Source organism: Podarcis gaigeae (genome assembly GCF_964106915.1).
Source record: "Podarcis gaigeae genome assembly, chromosome: 3".
Lineage (NCBI taxonomy): Eukaryota > Metazoa > Chordata > Lepidosauria > Squamata > Lacertidae > Podarcis > Podarcis gaigeae.
In genome coordinates this window covers 16,603,730-16,623,955 of record NC_139680.1, presented here as the reverse complement: position 1 = coordinate 16,623,955, position 20,226 = coordinate 16,603,730, and the positions used below count along the sequence as shown (strand labels likewise).

General features: G+C 41.8%; 1 protein-coding gene across 4 annotated transcripts in view; it reads right to left on the bottom strand.

Annotated features, from left to right (window-relative positions):
* The window catches only part of MACROD2 (mono-ADP ribosylhydrolase 2), a 981,328-nt gene that overhangs the window by 84,525 nt on the left and 876,577 nt on the right, over positions 1-20,226 (bottom strand). For all 4 annotated transcript variants that reach the window (XM_083730558.1, XM_083730560.1, XM_083730559.1 and 1 more), the window contains 2 exons: positions 13,463-13,525; positions 6,834-6,899 (listed from right to left, as the gene is read on the bottom strand). In XM_083730558.1, the coding sequence (XP_083586684.1) occupies positions 6,834-6,899; positions 13,463-13,525 (129 nt within the window). The remainder of the gene's footprint in view (positions 1-6,833; positions 6,900-13,462; positions 13,526-20,226) is intronic.

Below are 20,226 nucleotides of genomic sequence, written 5' to 3'. Positions count from 1 at the left end.
TTTTTACATGAGTAGAATGTGTCCTTTTATTTAAAATGCATCTCTGGGTTATTTGTGGGGCATAGGAATTTGTTCATTTTTTCCCCAAAATATAGTCTGGCCCACCACATGATCTGAGGGACGGTGGACCCATGACTGAAAAAGGTTGCTGACCCCTGATCTACAGCAATATAACTTTGTGTGGATACAAACATTTGCTTTTCCAACACAGTGCCTATTGCATTTATACAAAATATATGTCATGCACCAGACAGTTTTTAATCATTTCAATAGCAATTGGACTCTGCATTAATAAATATCCTTCTTAGGCTATGCTTTTGCATAACATATTTAAATCCACATGCGTGGAATCATTATAAAATTATTTAATTTAATTTAAAGTATTTTATTTTGTTCTTTAGCTGAAAACCCCCTCTAAAATCAGCTTTAAAAGATCAGTACTAAGACAGTCCATGCCTTTAGGCTTATAATCTAAGAGACATGACATATAAGAAAAAGGGGACAAGTAGGGAAGGGGTGAGGTAAGTAAGCTCAGGCACCAGTTCTTAAAGTTGCAGTTCTTATAAAAGGGTGAAAACAGCTCAGGTAGTCTACTCTATTCTGTTTTCTATATGATATTCCACTATATTCTGATTTTAAACTTCAGAGGAGAATGCCCGCCAATGGCTTTGTACACACATGATCTGAATGATGCTGAGGGATTACTTTAAACCACATTGTAGGAGTTTCTTTTTACAACATGAAGGTGGGGTAAGAATGCTCTCAATAAATACATTATTTTTAAAAAATCTGGATTTCTAAAACAGCCCCCCTTGAGAAATAAGTTCACTTTATTAATGATGGAGCATCCCTTTCTATTTATTTAATTTTTGAGCTGTTCTGAAACAGTTGGTCTTCCAACTGTGATACACATTCATGCTACTGCTAGTAAATGAAGAATGCATTTCAAGGTCACTGCTCCTATGACTTTTTTTATATGGCCCAACCAAAACCTCTTTACGCTCCTGACAAATATTACAATCCTGTTATATCTTGAATTTCGCCCAGGATTTCCTTCCAAAACCTTTCTGTATGTGGGCATACTGAGAAATTATGCATAAAGCCTGTACTAAGAAAATCACATCTCGAACATCTCAGTGTTACTGACATTGGAATAAATGGTGTTCAGGCTGTACGGACTGCAATGCCATTGAGTTCAGTTCTCTTTTAAATTAGTACTAATAAATCTTGTTGGTACATTATCCAGGGCCTTTTCTCCCCGCCCCCTCTTTTCTTTTTGAAGGTGAGTCTTCATAACTCACCAATAGGATATCAACTATACTTATCAGATGGCATGAAGAGGCATTGCAATTGCCATTTCAAAGACTGGATCTGCGTGTCAACGAGAATATTTACCCATAAAATGTGTGTCTGGTTTTGAAATGCCAAATTACGGGTGGTCTGAAACAATCCATTATAATTAGTAAAGCCTCGTGTGATCATTTATCATCAGATCTTTAATTGAATTTGAATGGTTTTTGCCTGTTCTGTAACTTTTTAGTCGGTTTTCTTAATAAAGGTGTTATGCTACCATTGGCTCTGATTCCCCCTAGCCCTTTCAATGGGCCAACATAGCTATCTGATTATTGTTTTTTGTCTGCTTTGGATAGACATGACTGTGCTTGATGTGGAGAGTCCGTGTGAGTGTGTATACCTCTTTAGGAAGGACTTGAGTCGACGGAGAGAGTTTAACAGGGCTAATTGGATCTTGCTGTGAGAAGACAGATCAGGTAAATGCCATTAAGCAGGTAGTGAGAAGTGATCGGAGAAGTAGAAAGCTGGTTCTCATGGACAGGAAAAAGAAGAGGCTCCAAGAAGAGCCTCTTATAGGCTGCTGTAGGAGAGCAGCAGGAAGAATAGAAGAGAGCTAATAAGCCGCCTCTTGGTAGTAGCCTGAGAGAATCGCAAAGCTGAGACTCTCTATTGTATGGAAAACAATGCCGAGGACGTTTGTACAGCATAAACCCAATTTCTGATTTCTATTTAGCTTTAGCACTCTTACTTTAAAGAGCCCCATTCTCAATGAAGAATAAAGTAGCCCTTACTGGAGATACGCAAGGTTTCAGGAACACAATGGTAACTAGGCAAACTAGATCCATTCCTTTAAGAGCTCTGTAGCAGCGAAAGACCAGGCAGGTGCAGCTATGCCTATATCACCCAGCCCTGACACTCATTTTGCCTGCTGAGAGGCAAAATGGGACCTTCTTTAAATTTTATTTTATAATCGAGAAGAAGCAAGATCAGACCTAAAGAAACATTGAACTGCTAAACACTAGCTCATAGATCAGTAGGCTACGCTTCTTTTGTTGACTCTTTACAGGTGAAAAGTGTGCTAAAAACAGCAGTGGATTTTAGAGGTGGGAGCAGAAATGAAAAATATAGGAAGCATACAGACTCTTCTCTACCTTGTTTGGTGATACGATAAAATGTCTACAAGTTGTTACTGCACTCATGTCTGCATCTGGTTTTTTTCCTTCAGCAGTCATTGTGTGATCAAAGCATCATATCTAGAATATGTATCATCTTTTCCTCTCTGCACCTTTCGAGTGGTGCTTTAGGGTTGATACCATGCTTTTCTAGGGAGGAGCCACACTATAGTGTGCCATCGATAAAGACTTCAGGATACAGTGAAACCTGTGCAACAAAGGTGCTAGACGCACTTCTGTGGGAACCGAATGCCACAATTTAGGGGCAGCTACAGAGAAAGCCCTCTCCTAGGTCAGCATCTCTGCGGATGGCAGAACTACCAAGAGATGTCAAGGAAATAAACAACTATCTGCCTTTTAGAAGATATCTGAAGGCAGCCCTGTTTAGGGGCGTTTTTAATGTTTGATGTTTTATCGTGTTTTTTAATATCCTGTTGAGAGCCACCCAGAGTGGCTGGGCAGTCCCGGCCAGATGGACAGGGTATAAGTAATATATCCTCCTCCTCCTCCTCCTCCTCCTCCTCCTCCTCCTGGTAGTCAAGATAACTCCACAATTTTACCTTTTACCTTTTCTATGCTCATATCCAGTGGGGGTTTTTTAAGGAAAAAAGGCTATAGTGCTCACCATGAAGTTGTTACAGTAAGTGCCACATTTGGGGGAGGGGGAAGGTGCCGGTATTGCGTACCTTTGAGTACCCCCAGAAAAAAAGCACTGCTTATGTTCATTTGCCTTTATATAAGCGAATTGTCTTGCTTTGATGGTATCCTTATCCATTGCCTTGAGTGCTGGGCACTGAACCCAGAAAGGGGAATTATCTGTAAGACTTGGGTATTTGCCACCTGTGCCCTCAACTGGGCAGGTGGGGTGATGGGCAGTCCTAGGCAATGTGACGTATGCTGCTTTGTGTATAAAGAATGTGTGCACTTTTGCCTGGGCACAGACAAGGCATCTTATTGCTGCGGTGTCCGTCCCGCGTCTCTGCAAGAGAAGGCTAGGAGACCTGGCTGGCTGGCATGCTATAAGCCTTTTTTAATAAAGAATTATAACTGGCCATTCTGATGTCTTTGGCGTACCTGCACCCAACCACTCCCATAAGCTCACTGTTGGGTCTACAGTAAAGAACACATACCATATCTCATATCATATCATAAAATCTCTGTCATAAAGCAGTCTTTATTAGGCATAATTAATTGCGTGACCAACTTGTACACTGCTTCTGTTGTCCCCTGCTGGCTTTCATAAAACAGTTTGCATTACACATACATTTATTTCTGAGTATCCAGTGAACTTCAAACAATGGAAATTGGTACTGTAGGGGTGGGTTTTTTTGTTTCCCCCCTCTTTCTCCTGTGTAGACAGTTTGCTAATCGTACCCCAAGCCCTGCAGATATATCTGCCTTTCCGCTAAAAGCTCAGCTGCGACCATGTAGCTCTTTATTCTTCAGACAACATGTCTGCTTCTGGGCCTGTAAAGATTAGTTCCTTCCCCTGGGCCCAGTTTTCAGCAATATTTGCATTATCAAAGTCCATAGGAGGTATTTGCCTGATGCTAGAGGCCATACCTCCTGTGTTATTTTCAGCTTTTAACTTTGCTTTTCTTCTGACACCTTGTTATACTTCTGGTCTTTGAGGGGGGAAAACTTTTATTCAGCCTTCTAGTACTTTCTTTACTATCAGTATGATGTGCATTCCAGTGCCCCCTCTGGTAACATGAAATAATGCATTCTTGACTTGTCCCAATAATACAGAAGTAGTGAGGTGAGTATGCGGAAGATGATGTCTATCTTTCTAACTTTCATATACTCTTCAGCTTTTAGGAGGCAATTCTAAACTTACACCAGGAATGAAGCCATGTCTTGTAAATGCTATGCTGTAATAAGATCTAGGAGGTGCCCTGTCATGGACTGGTTTGAGGCAGAGGAGTGGTGGGAGAAACCAACTGGGAAACCACCAAGGGAAGAAGGCTCAGAAGAAGAGTTTGGATTTGATATCCCGCTTTATCACTACCCAAAGGAGTCTCAAAGCGACTAACATTCTCCTTTCCCTTCCTCCCCCACAACAAACACTCTGTGAGGTGAGTGGGGCTGAGAGACTTCAGAGAAGTGTGACTAGCCCAAGGTGACCCAGCAGTTGCATGTGGAGGAGCGGAGACGCGAACCCGGTTCCCCAGATTGCAAGACTACCACTCTTAACCACTACACCACACTGGCTCTCAGAGCCAGGGGATTGGTGGTGGGACAACCATGGGTGGTCAGAAGGAGAAGACGGACACGACTGGGAAGTGGAGGCATCGGAAGCTGAAGAGGTGACAGAGCTTAGTGGCAGAGAGAAGTCTAGAATCAGAGGCAGAAGCTGAAGAAGGCAAGTGGGATGAGGGAGGCCAAGAGGCAGAGATGAGCCAGGCTGCTGAAGAGTCACATGTGTCTCCCCCTCCTGCTGCAACAAGCTCTGTCTCCTGGAAGAGGAGAAGTGGACGCAGACACAGTCTACAATTGCTTGGAGAAAGCCTGGGGGTGGGGCTTAGATGGCTGTGGGGAGATGGGACTTTCAGTCTCAGCAACTGCTTCTCATGGAGTAAGACCACTGGGAATGAGCTGCTAGGCTCATTAGGCCCAACATTCATCCAAGTTCTGTGGAGATTGTGTTTTTGCTAATAAAGAGTTCACTCCACCTTTGAACTGTGTGATTACCAACCAGCATGGTCCTGTGACTTTAATTTTGCTGGGTGATGCAAGGGACCAATTATTTATGAAGCAACCAAATCATCAGGCAAGAAGGAGAAACAAGTTATTCAGTGCAGGGGCAAACCAACAAGGGTCTGGATGCATCTGAGCCAGAGAAGACATGTGTCCCTTTCACCACCCCTCTAGAACATCAGGGCAGGATACAAGGAGTGACAGGAGATGGTGGAGAACTTCTCTGGACCTGAGCAAGCTGAAAAAGCCTACTTCAGTTTGAGAACTACTGCCAAGGTTGTGTTTGCTTGTAACTTTAATGAAGTATATAAAAGCTGGATGGGAGAGAGTGAGGCGGAAGAGAGACTATCCAATTATTTCCCAAGGAAAGTGATACCCAAGGATGGACAGAGGATAGGTGCCACCTCCATGGTCAGAGATCACCCTCCAGTTTCCAACTTCAGTAGTTGTTCAGATAAGCAAACGAAGAAAGGCAGTGGAATGAATTGTCTAATTTTCAGAAACTGCATATTTAAAGCAAGGGTGTGAGGTATGATGAAAACAAAAACAGTGCAAAGTTAGGTTTTGTCACTCAGAACTGAGAGCAAAATGAATATTGCTGCAGCTGAGGTTTTGGCTAGATCTCACATCAGATGTCAGTAGGAGGGGATAAACAATAACAACCCCAAAAGTGCTTTAAAACGATATTTCAGAAAATCAAGGGCAAAAAGCTCCCACCGAACAAGCAAATGAACAACTTTTAAAACAAGCACCACTGTGTCTTTTAACATCAACAGATTAGTGGTTGGTAATCATGTTATCTCAGGAAAAGAAAAGAAAACAGTCAAATTCTCTATTTAGTCTTTCTTGAAGACTACACTTGTGGCCCTACTTCATTACAAACAAGAGACTTCCTGCTTTGAATTATCCACAGCTACAGTTTTATAAACCATGTTCCACAACCCTCCTTGCCGAGGAACCCAGAAGAATTAAAAGAAAGTGTAAGCAATTAATGGTGTGATACCATACAAGTGTCAAGAACAGTATGGCTCTCTGTCTCACTCCTTGCTGAAAAGCAAACAACTCAACAGGATAAAACTCAGCTGGAAACATTTAAATTAGGTAGTCTCTCTTTCTTTGTTTTCTAAACTTGCTGTCACTTGCGTCCCCCATCCCGTGACTTTTAAATATTTAATCACAGAGTAAATGATCAGAGTGCCCAGCACAGTCTACAGAAAATAAATAGTAATTTCCCTCTCTCAGCTGCGTCTTCATTCTCCAATTCTGCATGTTGTGTTTATAGCCTTCTCCTTATCTTTTCTTTCGCTGCCATATCACCAGAGAGCTAACTGAAGCCCTCTATCATGCAACAACGAAGGCAGACATAAACCTTTGAACGTGAACATTCCTGCAGATTTCGGCACCAGAGTTTTTCTATGACCCTGACGGTATTTTTATGGGAAATCTATAATGATTGTAGATGAAAATGCATGGCATCGATCCATACTGGCACAGCTATGATGCCAAGTGGTTCATTAAAAAGAATTTTCTAAAAGACATCCCAGAAGTGTTTATCTGACATCTGGCCTTTAAAGCTTGAACCTGGGTTTTCCTCGGTTTAACAAAAAATACTGCTTTATAAAATCCCCTTTGGGAATTTGATATTTTTAAAGCCAGTTTTATTATCTGTACCTTTTTCCTTGCAAACGTTCTCTCCTCCATCTGTTGAGCTGTTTACAACGGTAGGTTTTGCCTCATCTGTTTTTCAAAGAGAGAAATTACACTTATTAGATTATAAATTGAGTTTAGTAATGATTGTAAACTGTTACACCTGCTCTCAAATGCATCTGTTATTCATGTCATTAGCTTTAGGCCTTTGTCCTTTTCTTCCATGGGACAGTAATATGGATACAAAGGAATGATGTGCAACTACTTTGCTTATTTGACTAATTCTTCCACAAAGTAAGAGCATTTTTTGCTCATTCTAATTCCTCACACTCTTACATATTCTTAGTATGTTTTCATTCCCCATTTTGACACTTAGAAAGATGTTCATCTTGACATTTGCTGCTTCTTTTTTGATCCCAGTATCAAAATAAACAAAGCCTAAAGCACATACTTCATAGAAAAGCCAATTTTCTGTACAATATTGTTACAAAGGTTGTGTGGAACCCCCAATCTCTGCTGAGAAGTAGCAAAATTTCAGGGGTTCCAGGGGCTAATGTTTCCACCGGGAATCAAGACTGTCGTTTCTTTAATAAATATGGTTTATTAACATATATTTACAACCTGGGTGAAGATGGAGGGAGGGACAAACAGTTCTTATAAAAATATGAATCCTATGCTCCATTAACATATACAATGCATTTTGAAGATTTGCAAAATGCTGTCAATTTAACTGATCAAAGAGTAGCCCACAGTTTTCCCGGCCATTCTTGTTTCATTCTAACATAGATATTTTTGATTATCTTTTCATTTAATTGGTGGGAAAGCAACTCGGGGGCCATTTTTAATTGAAAAATTACCCAAAGGGAAAGAGTTAAGAAGCTTCTCCTTCCATTTAGACTGTAGCATCTGTGGCTGCACCTTGCAAAATAGAAAGAAAGAAAGGAAGGAAGGAAGGAAGGAAGGAAGGAAGGAAGGAAGGAAGGGGGGCATATGTGACTGACAGCTCAGGAATGAGCCCCGTTTTGTTCAATGGCCATTTGATGAACCTTTGGAGACTATTAATTTGGTATGTATTTATTATTGGTTGGTTAACATGCAGGCCTGTCATTTCTTTCACTGGACTGTATTTGAATGTAATGGTTTTCATTTCATATTATTGCCAGCTGATGAAGATTTATCATTGAAACAGTTCATTATCCTGAAAGAACTGTACTGTCTGCTGCTGTGCTCGGAGCACCCTATTGCGACGTTTGGAGCACCCATCAACTCACATTTGTAGGATCTTGACTGTGGAAAGGCATTCTGCCTTCATTTCAGTGATCTTTGACAGTGACTTACCACTCCTACCATTCCTGCTCATGGAACATTTATTTGATTCTTATCAGTTTCTGACTCCATGCACATATTATACATCTTCTGTTTATGAATTTTTAAACAATACAGTGGTACCTCGGGTTACAGACGCTTCAGGTTACAGACTCCGCTAACCCAGAAATAGTACCTCGGGTTAAGAAATTTGCTTCAGGATGAGAACAAAAATTGTGCTCCAGCGGCGCGGTGGCAGCAGGAGGCCCCATTAGCTAAAGTGGTGCTTCAGGTTAAGAACAGTTTCAGGTTAAGAATGGACCTTCGGAACGGATTAAGTACTTAACCCGAGGTACCACTGTATAGTGTTATAAAAATATTCTCAGTATATTATTAGCCAACGTGTTGCTTATTGTTGTTTAGACCATTTTGTTCAATGGCAGTTATTCCTAGTGTGTATAGGATTGCAGCTTGATAGTGGCAACCCTATGTCTGCAAGCTTTCTCAGGAGTAAGTCTCACTGCCCTAAATGGGATTTGAAAAGTGAGAATAGGTTTGCAGCCTGATGGTCAAATTTGTTCGGCTATAATGCTTCTTATTTTTAGACGGCCGTGCCCTCCACTCAGTTGCACACCAGTGCTTTGCACAATAGTTGAGGTCTTTGGACTTCGCAGGATAAACTGCAGCCCCAGCTTACTGTGGGGTGGGCTGGGGAATGTAAGTTTAATAAACCACTGTGGCATACTGCTACGACAAGTGGCACATGCTTGCTTAAAGTGGAGTCGCCATAATTATTAGGACTGCAATCAGTGGCGGAGTTACCTGCATGGGCACCTGGAGCAGTGGCCATGCTGTGCACCGTGTGTGTGTGTGTGTGTGTGTGAGAGAGAGAGAGAGAGAGAGAGAGTGTGGAGTGCAACTCATGCAACACGTTGTCAATTAATATACACAGAACAATAATTATACATACTTTCTCAACCTTCTGAGAAAAATACAAAACATTTAAAAAAGCCACAAAGACTTGCAAGCTACCCAGCCTAAAATGAACTTATCTGGTTTCAATAGCTTTTTCAAATGCTTAACTCAGTCTTTTGGATAAGTTCATGAAGATACCAACAAAAGGTAAGTTTGATGATATTCACAATACTGAGAGGTGCTAGTAGAATTGTAGATAGATGCTAAAAAAATGTAGACAATGAAGTTGTAGACAACAGTGTGTCGGCGTTCTGCACCTGTTTCGCCCTGGCAGTCCAAGTAACCAAAAGGCCGCTGTTCGCCCCCGATGGGGCCCTTTAACTGGGGCTTGCAGGTAGCACACTCCCAAGATAGTTTTCCGGGCTTCTTCAGTGGTCTAATCTCAAAGTCTTGATAATATGTATATTGATATTCATTCTTATAGAGAATACTCTTTCTTGGCTTAATCTTAAGAGACTGATTTGATGATGTGCACCGGGGCGGGGGGGGGGGCGGGCCTGCGATGCTCCACGCGATGCAGCCTTTTTGTCACTCCCCTCAGAGATGGCACCCAAGATGGCACCCAAGGATGATGAAGGGATCTCAGGAAGCAATGAATCAGGGAGGGGGGAGCAATTTCCGGGGCTTAGCTCTTCACGTAAAAGAGGAAGGAAAAGGCTCCGGAATTGGCTACACTGGAGAAAAAGAAAGGGACATTCAGTCTCTGCATCTGATACCGAATGAGCCGGACGTGCTCTGAGTGCTCTATGTGTAAATAGGAAAATGGACCCAATAAACCTGTAAAACTGGCTGGAGGCCCAGACTCTTATCTCTTCTAACACCCACCAATCATCCCTGACACCACCTCTCCCCATATGAACAGACCTGTGACCATCATCTGAGGCCCTTCTTTGTGTGCCTCTTCCACAGGTCATTTCTGAAGCAGTTCCCCGTTTATGGGATGCTCTCCCCAGGGAGGTTCACCTTGTTGCCTCCATTCCATATCTTTAGGTGTTGTATAACCAGGTCTTTGGCAGATAAACTATCTATGACCTTTTAAATGTGCATAGGAGATGTTATCTGGGGTTTGTTTGGTTCTTATTATGATATGGATTTTGTGTTATATTGTTATGCTGTAATCTTCAGATGAAGATTATGCCCTGTGATCTTCAGATGAAGGGTGCTACATGAATTTAACGAATAAAAATAGGGGGGAATCAGTGTATAAAATTAAGTATGTTTTTGTTCACCAAATATGCTAGTAGAAATGATGGTGCAAAATGCCTGTAAATCATATGTACACAGTGTCAGTTTGCATTTTTTGGTGCAGAGAGTATTGATCTGATGTGTAGAGATCTTTCCTGTTCCACTCAATTCAAGAGGGTTCTGGAAGCTTCTCTGTGTGAAAGAAGGAAGCAGAAGGTTCCTGATGTTTGGGTTATTCCTTCAGAGAAGCTTAGTACAGCTGGCTTAAACTGGTTCTCTTGTCTCTACAGTCAAAGTCATGCTGACTATAATAATAAGGTCAGAAGGAGCCTGGGTTACACTTTCTCTTTCTATCTCTCTTCCTTCTGGTGTGGTGTTCTGTACATAGATGCTTAGTGCTAAGGTTTGAGACTTATTATATGTTATTGTAAGCTTAAGTTAAGTCTGCTGCAACTGGATTTCTTACGGACAGTGCTAATCCTGAATGTATTGGATTTGTGACCATTATGCTCATTTGCCTTCAGTATCAGTAAAGTTCTGCTGGATGAAATACAATTGCCTCTGGTCTATTTTTGGGGGGAGGGGGGAATCCTGCAACGTGTTTAAGTTGTTACTCTCCTAACTATACACTGGACTCTGCTCTGGATCAATATTGATTAGAATCCATGACATACAGTGGTACAGATTGTACCAGTGTTGGGCAGACAAAGGAAAAACGGCAGACAAAAGCAGCCCAGTGTGTAAATATAAGTCTGTTGTTGTTTGTTGTTTAGTTGTTTAGTTGTGTCCGACTCTTCGTGACCCCATGGACCACAGTACGCCAGGCACTCCTGTCTTCCACTGCCTCCCGCAGTTTGGTCATACTCATGCTGGTAGCTTCAAGAACACTATCCAACCATCTCGTCCTCTGTCATCCCCTTCTCCTTATGCCCTCCATCTTTCCCAACATCAGGGTCTTTTCCAGGGAGTCTTCTCTTCTCATGAGGTGGCCAAAGTACTGGAGCCACAGCTTCACGATCTGTCCTTCCAGTGAGCACTCAGGGCTGATTTCCTTCAGAATGGAGAGGTTTGATCTTCTTGCAGTCCATGGGACTCTCAAGAGTCTCCTCCAGCACCATAATTCAAGCCCCTTCATGGATCACTGCCTTGCCTTTGATTGAATATCAAAGAAGCTATGAACTATGCCGAGCAGGGCACCCAAGATGAACAAGTCATAGTGGAGAGTTTTGACCAAACGTGATCCATCTGGAGGAGGAAGCCACTCTAGTATCCCTGCCAAGAAAACTCCATGGACAAAGACAATGTAAGCCTACAGTGTGTAAATGTAAGTCTACAGGTGATTAGATATCATTGATTGGAGAGAGGACTTGATAGCAGGAAATCGTATGTGCAAGACTTCAAGTGGCATGTCTCATGTCAGAAAACACATGCAGTGCTCATTCCCACATGAAAGAAAAGTTGAGCAAGACGCTCCAATGCACAGCACCTACTTTGTCCTTTATTTCAAGAGCTGGCAATAAGACAGTAGGGGAGAAAGAAGTTAGGTGTACCTAGATCATAATTCCAATCATTAAAGGCCTGGCCCTTATTCTCTAGACATTCTACCTGTGACATATCAAAAGCTATACTTTTCAGGCCCATTTCTAACATTTAGATTTGATACAGCAAAATGAAAACCACATCTTGGCAGGATTTGAATGGAACTCTTGCCATTTTAAAAAATAAAATGATATTTAAAATGAGTCCCAATGAAAACTGAGTGCATGACTGCACATGTGTAGATGCTCACTAAGCAGGCATAAAAAAAACCAGCCTAAAGATGGGTTGATAGATAAAATCAGCTTAAATCAGAAAGCATCAAGAGAACATTGCAACTGTGAATAAATAGTTGGATAATCAGAGTCAGCAGAATTCTATGGCAGAAGGGTGATAGAGTTTCATACACAGTGCTTCTCCTGCAGACCATAACAAGGGGCACGAATGGAAGGGGATTTTGCTGTAACATAAATTCAACTCTTTAGAAACAGCCACAATGCCGTATACACAGACCAAATGACTCAGTAATGTAGGCTGGATAGCTTGGCTGCTTCGCTCTACTGCATTGAGTGATTGGACCTCTCCTGCTGTAGCTTCCAGGTATTAATAAAAGCTTTCAGCGCTGATAGAAAAGTTTTCACTAAAAGATGGGCCGTGCTACCTGAATTAAATATGTGCAAGCAACAGAATATACCATTAGTGCTGGTTAGGTGGGCCAGACAAGATGAAGAGTATGCTATTTGAAGTACATGAAAAATAACCCAGTGTATAATGCAGCAGGGGGATAAGGGCTTTCAAAGCAATTTTTACTTGTTACAGGGTAGTTACTTTGATAGTTTCGCTGTGCTGAGGCCACTTTGGGCAGCTCCCACCCCACAGAAACCTAAAATAACAGAAAAGGAAAATAACCCGCTTTGAATGGAAGCATGACAGTTTTTTCTATAAAAAGTTCACTTTTATTGTGTAATTCAGAAATTTTAAACACGGGGTGGTTTGAACTAAGATTTACTCAGAGTAAATCCCACTAAAGTGACTGAAGTGGACTAAGCTATGTCCACTGATGTCAATGGGTCTACTCTGAGTGCAACCTGGTTGAATGACACCCACAGTTTATTCCTACTGCTTTTATGAGCTTTGAATGATGCTTATTTTTCAAGTTTTGAATTTTTGTTCACCGAATCTTTCTGAAATGTCAGTAATCCAATTTGTAAAGCAGCACGCAGAAAAATTGTTACTTAGAAGCTAAATATACATGATAAATTGTAGGTTTACTAAAGGCAGAAAAGCTCCTTCATCTCCTTTAGTTTATTTTCTGCACATTCCTTTCCTTCTTTGAAGTATGAACCTTATAAGACACTGCTGTAAACATTTTCCATTTGCAGGGTTTCTAGGATCTATTCCACCTTAAGAAGGGAATGTAATGTGCTGCCAGTTACTAACAGGAAAGACTGCATTCCTGGGCTGGAAGGAATACATTCATTCATAATGAATAGGGCTCTGGTCTCCAATGAGAGAACTGCACAAGCCCCGACTTAATCCGGTGAAAATGTACAAACGTTTTCAGTCAATAGCATTGACTAGGATTATTGTTCACCAAGGTAGGGAAACCCTGAGTGATAGAATGCTTTAACAGAGCACAGCACAACACAAACCTGCTTCTTGACTCTGACTCTCGATTTCATCGGTACTTTGCTTCGTCTCTGTGACGTTGTCACCTGCCAGAAACAACGACAAAAGTTATGAAATATAGTTTACTGGTTAATCAGGCAATGTGGGAATAACTGCAGCCAATAAATCTGCTGATTTATGGCAGGATCTGTAACAAAAAAGGAGGATATTCAGAAGTGAAAAATGGCAAAAATAAATAGTTAATAATATTCACTTCCCTAACAGTGTGGCGGATCGAAGCGGCTTGAAGAATTTGACGGCACTGCCTGTAATCCTGTACTCATTTGTATGTGCTTTACTGGCCTCCATAAAGACTCCATTACCAGGCAGGATAATTTGCAGTTGTTTTCTTTCTATGCACCAATGGAAAGTACTTCCATACATGTTTGGGGAACACTGCCAATGTCATTCAGCTGTTGCCTTCCCTGACTTTCTCAGCGGCTCTGGCAGGTCCCCAAATCTTTAGGGGTCACAGGGGCCTTGCTACTGAAAGCATCTTTGCCTGAGTGGAAACCACCTCACACTCTTTTGGACCCAAGCCACGCTCTCTGTTGCTCCTCCAATAAAAGTGTAGACCACTCTAGAAAATGTCTTAATATAGCTACATTTTTGAAAACACGGAAATCTCATTAAAATCAAGGCTAGGTAGCATGCAGAAATCCTGGGTAAAACTGTCAAAATGTTCACCTTGCATCTGAACCCTTCAAGATGCTCAACACGTTATAAAAAATGCATGACAAATGACTTGGAAGGTGGTGTGAGGCGGAAAGAGAAAATGCAGCAGTGTGGCTAAGTTTTGCTGGCTGGATCACCCTCCCTGGCTTCGAGTGACATTCTTTTCCCTGCTTCTTGAATCCCAGAAGTAAAGGCATAAGAATAAGAGGATGCTATGTGCAGAGCACCAAGTTCCTGAACCGTAGCCTGAATGAACCAGGTAACTGCTGTTTCCACTAGTCTGGAACCCCTGAGCTCAAATGGCCATAATAATAAGACAGCAGAGTAATTGCTTGAACACCGTTGCCAAACTGTGTGTGAGAGAGAGACAGAGAGCACTGAATAGGAATAGGTATAAAGAGAAATGCTGGAAATTTATCTAGAAAATGAACCGAGTGAAATTCATTTGCAGATGTACATCAGCTGATCTTGCAAAAGGCTTGGGAATGATCAAACATCAATCCTCCCTCTCGTGCTGCTATGATTGTATCTCCTGCTCTGCTTCATTTTGGGAATTGCAATTCATATACCCCATTCCTTTACCATGGCTGTGCCTTAACACCTGAAAGCCCACACAGCACAGAGAAGCATGATAACAGCTTTATGCCAGGGAGAAAGGAAAGAAGGAAGGAAGGAAGGAAGGAAGGAAGGAAGGAAGGAAGGAAGGAAGGAAGGAAGGAAGGAAGGAAGGAAGGGTAAATGTCCACAAAGGCAGCATTTTGCATTTAACAGAATTGTTTATTCAGCTAGTAGTCATTAAAAACAACCGGTTTTCTCGCTCTTTTAGCTTCTTTGCAGTCTGCACATTAAAAAAAAACCACCAGATGGAGCTAGTGTAGAGGACTTAATTCCCCCCCCCCCCCCCAACTACAGATCCTGCAGTTACATTCAGATCAGCACTGGGGAAAGATTCTCAACTGATATAAATCAGTGCCCTGGCATTACATTCAGTAGAGTCATGCTGGGGACCCTTGGACCTTTAGCTGACTTATAACATCTCACACTGATTTCAGCTGACCTAAATGGATGGCAAGCTCTAGTAATTTCTTAGTACTTCAGTGGTTTTCAGCCTGCAAAAAAATAAAAAAAATAAAAAATAACATGTGGATGATCATCAGTCTTCAATAAGAGCTGTATCTTTAGCACACCACAACTGATGATATATACAAAGGAAAGTAAATATTTATTTTGCATTGTATTCAGTGTTACTTATTTCAGCAATGGGCTGTAGCCAGTGTTAGTTCTACTCAGAGTAGATGCACAGGGCAGTCAGTGCAGGATTAATAAATAGGCAGAGTAGGCACCAGCCTGTAAGCCTTTTTAGGGCCCCCGCAACAATGGATCCAAATAATATTGATTTGATCTTGAAAGAAAATCACAATCAAGCTTTCTTAGTTCAATGCTAGGGTCTTCCCAAGATTTTGACTGCCTAGCAGCCTTTCTCAACCTGTGGGTCCCCAAATGTTGTTGAACTACAACTCCTATCACCCCTAGCTAGCAAGGCCAGAGCTCAGGGATGATGGGAGTTGTAGTCCAACAACATCTGGAGACCCACAGGTTGAGAACCGCTGCTAGGGCCTCCACAGGGTTTATTCCAGCACTGAGGCTGGACTAACACATCCCATCAGTGCAAAGGCTTTCATTTGTGCATTGAGCCTTTCCCCGCCTCTGTGTGTCCTCATCAAATCTGCTCTGGAGGATTGGAATAACCCCCAGAACAAATTTAAGGGTCACGGGGAGGAAAGGGTTCCATTCTGCAAGTAGAAATTGTTGTGCTGATGGGAGGCGTACTTAGAACTACATTGAATACAGCCTTCAGCAACCAATGAGCGTGAGTAAATTACGCTAAGTAGGACTAAACGTGGATACAACCTAATACCTTTTGTTGTGCCTTAATGGCATATTTCAGAAGCCATGCTATATGATGGAATTTTTTTTGGCCAATATTGCTAAATTCAAGCATTTTAAATATAGTTTTAGGATTGTTCTGTTCGTTTATTCATTTAACATCCTGCACCTTAATCATGCAAGTTTATTCATGGCGCTTTGCAGTTTTACAGCACATGGATTAGATATGCATACTTCTTTTGAATAGCGTTAAGTTCCTACCAATAAAGACAGAAGAAGAAAAATCGTGAGTGACCCACAGACTGATCTTCCTGTAAATAAATCAAACACTGATATGGGTGGAGTACCTGCAGCCTGGTGCCTTCATTGCATATCTTTAGGTGCCAGGCAAAAACATCATCTTTGCCCGGGCCTTTGACTAATTAAACAATTTATGGCCTTTTAAACTGTGTGAGTGGCCATTCTTGTTTTGATTGTTACTATGTTGTGTTTTTATATTGTAAATCACCCTGTGAACCTTGGATGGAGAGCAGTATAGAAATTTAATTTAAAAATTAAAACCTCAACAAAATGGTTGCAGGGCGGGTTACAAAAAAATTCAAAATTAAATACCACTTATGATTAAAATCATAAACTGTTATGTACTGAGCTGAATAGTATATTTCATAAACGTAAACCACAAAAGCAGCCAATATCAAAGTAACAAAATAGCAGCACAGAGCAATTTTGTGTTGTGCTACTTAAATTTTTCTCTAGTATCTTCCATCGAGTTTGTAATAAATCACCCGTTGCCCATGAAGCACAAAAGCATTTCAGCTTATTCCTACTATTGCAACAGAGTTTCTTTGGCCAGAAGATTGGCTGTCACATTGAAATACATTTACTGATAATAATGTATATTTTGCTCTTCTCCTAAATATATTCAGAGCAGTGGCACTTTCAGGTTATTCATTGTGGTCTGGATACCACATTGTGTGATCTACTTATGGCAGACGATCACCGTTCTAGGGGGTTGCTCATAAAATAGTTTTAAAAAGTGTTCCATCAATGCTATGACATCCACACTTAACTGGCCATGTGGCATGCAATTAGTAACAATGTGTAACAAATTACACCTTCTGGGTAATTCCAAGCACAGCCCGTTATGTTAAAGAGGGTAAATGTCACACTAGAGTAACTAAGCCAGAAGTGGTGGCCACAACCCTGCATGTTTTTCTATGGGAATTTCAGTCCTGATTGACACAACAATTGTTTTAGATTCCCTCAGTCTACAATGCAGACTTCCTCTCTGCCCACCCCGGTCAGTTCAAGCTGAATATGCTCATGTTGACCAAGCCTTTGGAGAATGATTCAGTATGTACTCATTCAGGCTGTCACCGTGTCATTTATTCAGCCTACTTTTCAAAGATATTCCAGGACATGATGTCCTACGCCAGGGCCATACACAAGGCTGGTTTCAATGTAAGTAGAAAATAGAGACAGATGTACATCTCTGCAATGCTCAAAAGTTCAGATCAGAGTCTCCGACACATGAATGACAGTGAAGCCTCCCAAAGCATTGCCAGACACACACATGTGACCTTTTGCAGACTGCAATATCCCCTTTCTTACTGCGGGGGCTACAGAGGTGACATGGAAAAAGTAATGTGGAAGCGTGCGTCAAACTATTCCAGTAACATTTGCAACAGGCAAATTTATCTGTCGGATGACTTGGTTCAATTATACCAGAGCTGCATAACATATGTCATAAAAATGATACCCAAAGCATATGGATGAAGGCAATTTATTGGCAACGTATAGTCAAAGGGGCAAGGCTTCTTGCATAGAGGCAAATTATATATATATGAGAGGTGGTAAAGAACTGTTATAGGAAAATAGTACACAGAGGTTTTTTTTAACCTTCACAAATATTTAAAAGAAAAAACATGTTTGCAAACGACAGTCTTTCACTGAACATCTTTTATTGATGAAGAACCTTTTCCTAATTATGTCTCTCTACTGACACTAGAATCAAAGCAAATGGAAAGGTTTTAAATAGTGCATGTCTCAAGCAAAGAGGCAAAAACTGTGTCTGTTCCCTAGCTTTATTTCTCTCGCTCTCTCATTCACTCTGCAGTAGCAATGGAAAATCCAAACTTATTGTCTGGCGTCTGTCCTGATGACACCATTAGTAATAAAAATATCTGTTCCTTTGCCTCAACTTGACAATATCTTCTGTTGCCTTCTGTCTGCTACAGCAGAAGCTGGAAATTATATAATTTTTACTTAGGTGACAACTGCTTCACAATATCGCCTCCTCTCCCTTAAACAATAATTGATTTGTAGTAATCTGTCACTCCTTCCAAATATGATAGCAAATGCGGAGCATGACACTGTGCATCATTTCAGACAAGGAAATTTAAATGGTTCCAAGTTATATCTAATGCCAAACAGAAACATCTGTCTGCCTTTCTGAGGAGAAAGAAACAATTTTAAAACAGGAGAATGTGAGTTACGGTAGCACAGCACAGACAAAATAAGCCCATCACTCACTGAATACAGATTTCTGGCTGTGGGCCTTCTTTTCCCTTTGCCAAAACGGCCACTGAATACAATTATTATCCCCCCCCTTCCTCAATTTCTTTTATGATACTAAAGGAATTTAAGGGTTGATATGCACATCTATAGCTAGAAGAAGCAGGCAACCCAGTGTTTAATAAGCAGCTGTTTCATTCGCAAAGAAGACAAGAGGCTTATCCACTAAAAATAGAAAATACAGAAACTTGCTAAAGCCTGCATTCTTTTCCACCACTTTTAAGGAGTGGCGCTCAGTATGCAAAGAGGCAAGGCTAAATGCATATGCTGCGGTAGCAGCCCCCAAATGAAACAGCTGATGCAATAATAAGCCAGGAGGTCAGATGGGAGAGGATGAAACAAGAATTTTGTAGAAAGCAGAAAGTAATCTCAGAGCTATAACAGGAGAGAGGGTTTCAGCATTTTCCACTTTCATTGTAACAGCTCTCCAGAGAATGCATTGTCACACCACTTACTGATCCCATCACGAACATAGAAAGCCGAAGGAACTTAGCAACCTGCTGCCTGGCCATTTGATTTTCCCTTCGTTGCACAGCTTTTAAGAAATGCTAAGATGCTTTCTTCCTATTTTGGCAGTCAGAAGTTATGCCCTACTGTGCAAGTGGTCTATATAAAGGAAACGTAACACCTCAACTGCAAGCTTTTCCCTGGGGGCATTCATCTCTTGGTAGGAATACTGCTTCCCCAGAATCAACCTCTCTTCTGCTGTGCCCAGGAAACCATATGAGACGTAGTCATGTCACCCATTGCTCCAAGTGCAACAGGAGCACTTATGGATGGCCCATCCTACATGCTTCCCAGGGTTCATATGTAACCTAGGTGGTGAGGGATGGAGTGTCACAGAAGCATCAGTCCCATCACTAGGCCACTAGTTAACTGTCTCCTAAGAAGATCCACAGGGACATGGGTGGCGCTGTGGGCTAAACCACAGAGTCTAGGACTTGCCGATCAGAAGGTCAGCGGTTCAAATCCCTGCGACGGGGTGAGCTCCCGTTGCTCGGTCCCTGCTCCTGCCAACTTAGCAGTTCGAAAGCATGTCAGTGCAAGTAGATAAATAGGTACCGCTCCAGCAGGAAGGTAAACAGTGTTTCCGTGCGCTGCTCTGGTTTGCCAGAAGCGGCTTAGTCATGCTGGCCACATGACCCGGAAGCTGTATGCCGGCTCCCTCGGTCCATAAAGCGAGATGAGCACCGTAACCCCAGAGTCGGCCATGACTGGACCTAATGGTCAGGGGTCCCTTTACCTTTACCTAAGAAGATCCACAGGCTGCCAGTGTGATTTGAGGGGTCTGATGTCAGTGAGTTTCTCAAGCCACCACTGACTGTGTTAGTCATTCAGGCATGATGCTTCTCTGGCATAGGAAAGGGCCATGGAATAGTATCATGCCAGGGAACGGATGGGGGGGGGGGAGAGGGAAAGTAGCACTTGTGGGGCTCTAAGATTATTGATTGATTGAATTTATATACCACCCTATACCTGGAGGTCTCAGGGCAGTTCACAGAAAAGGTCAACATAAAAACCACAAATATATACAATCAAAATAAAAACAACAACCCAATAACACCTCCCACCCACCCACCCCGAAAAGAGCCACATTTTAAAAGGGCATAGG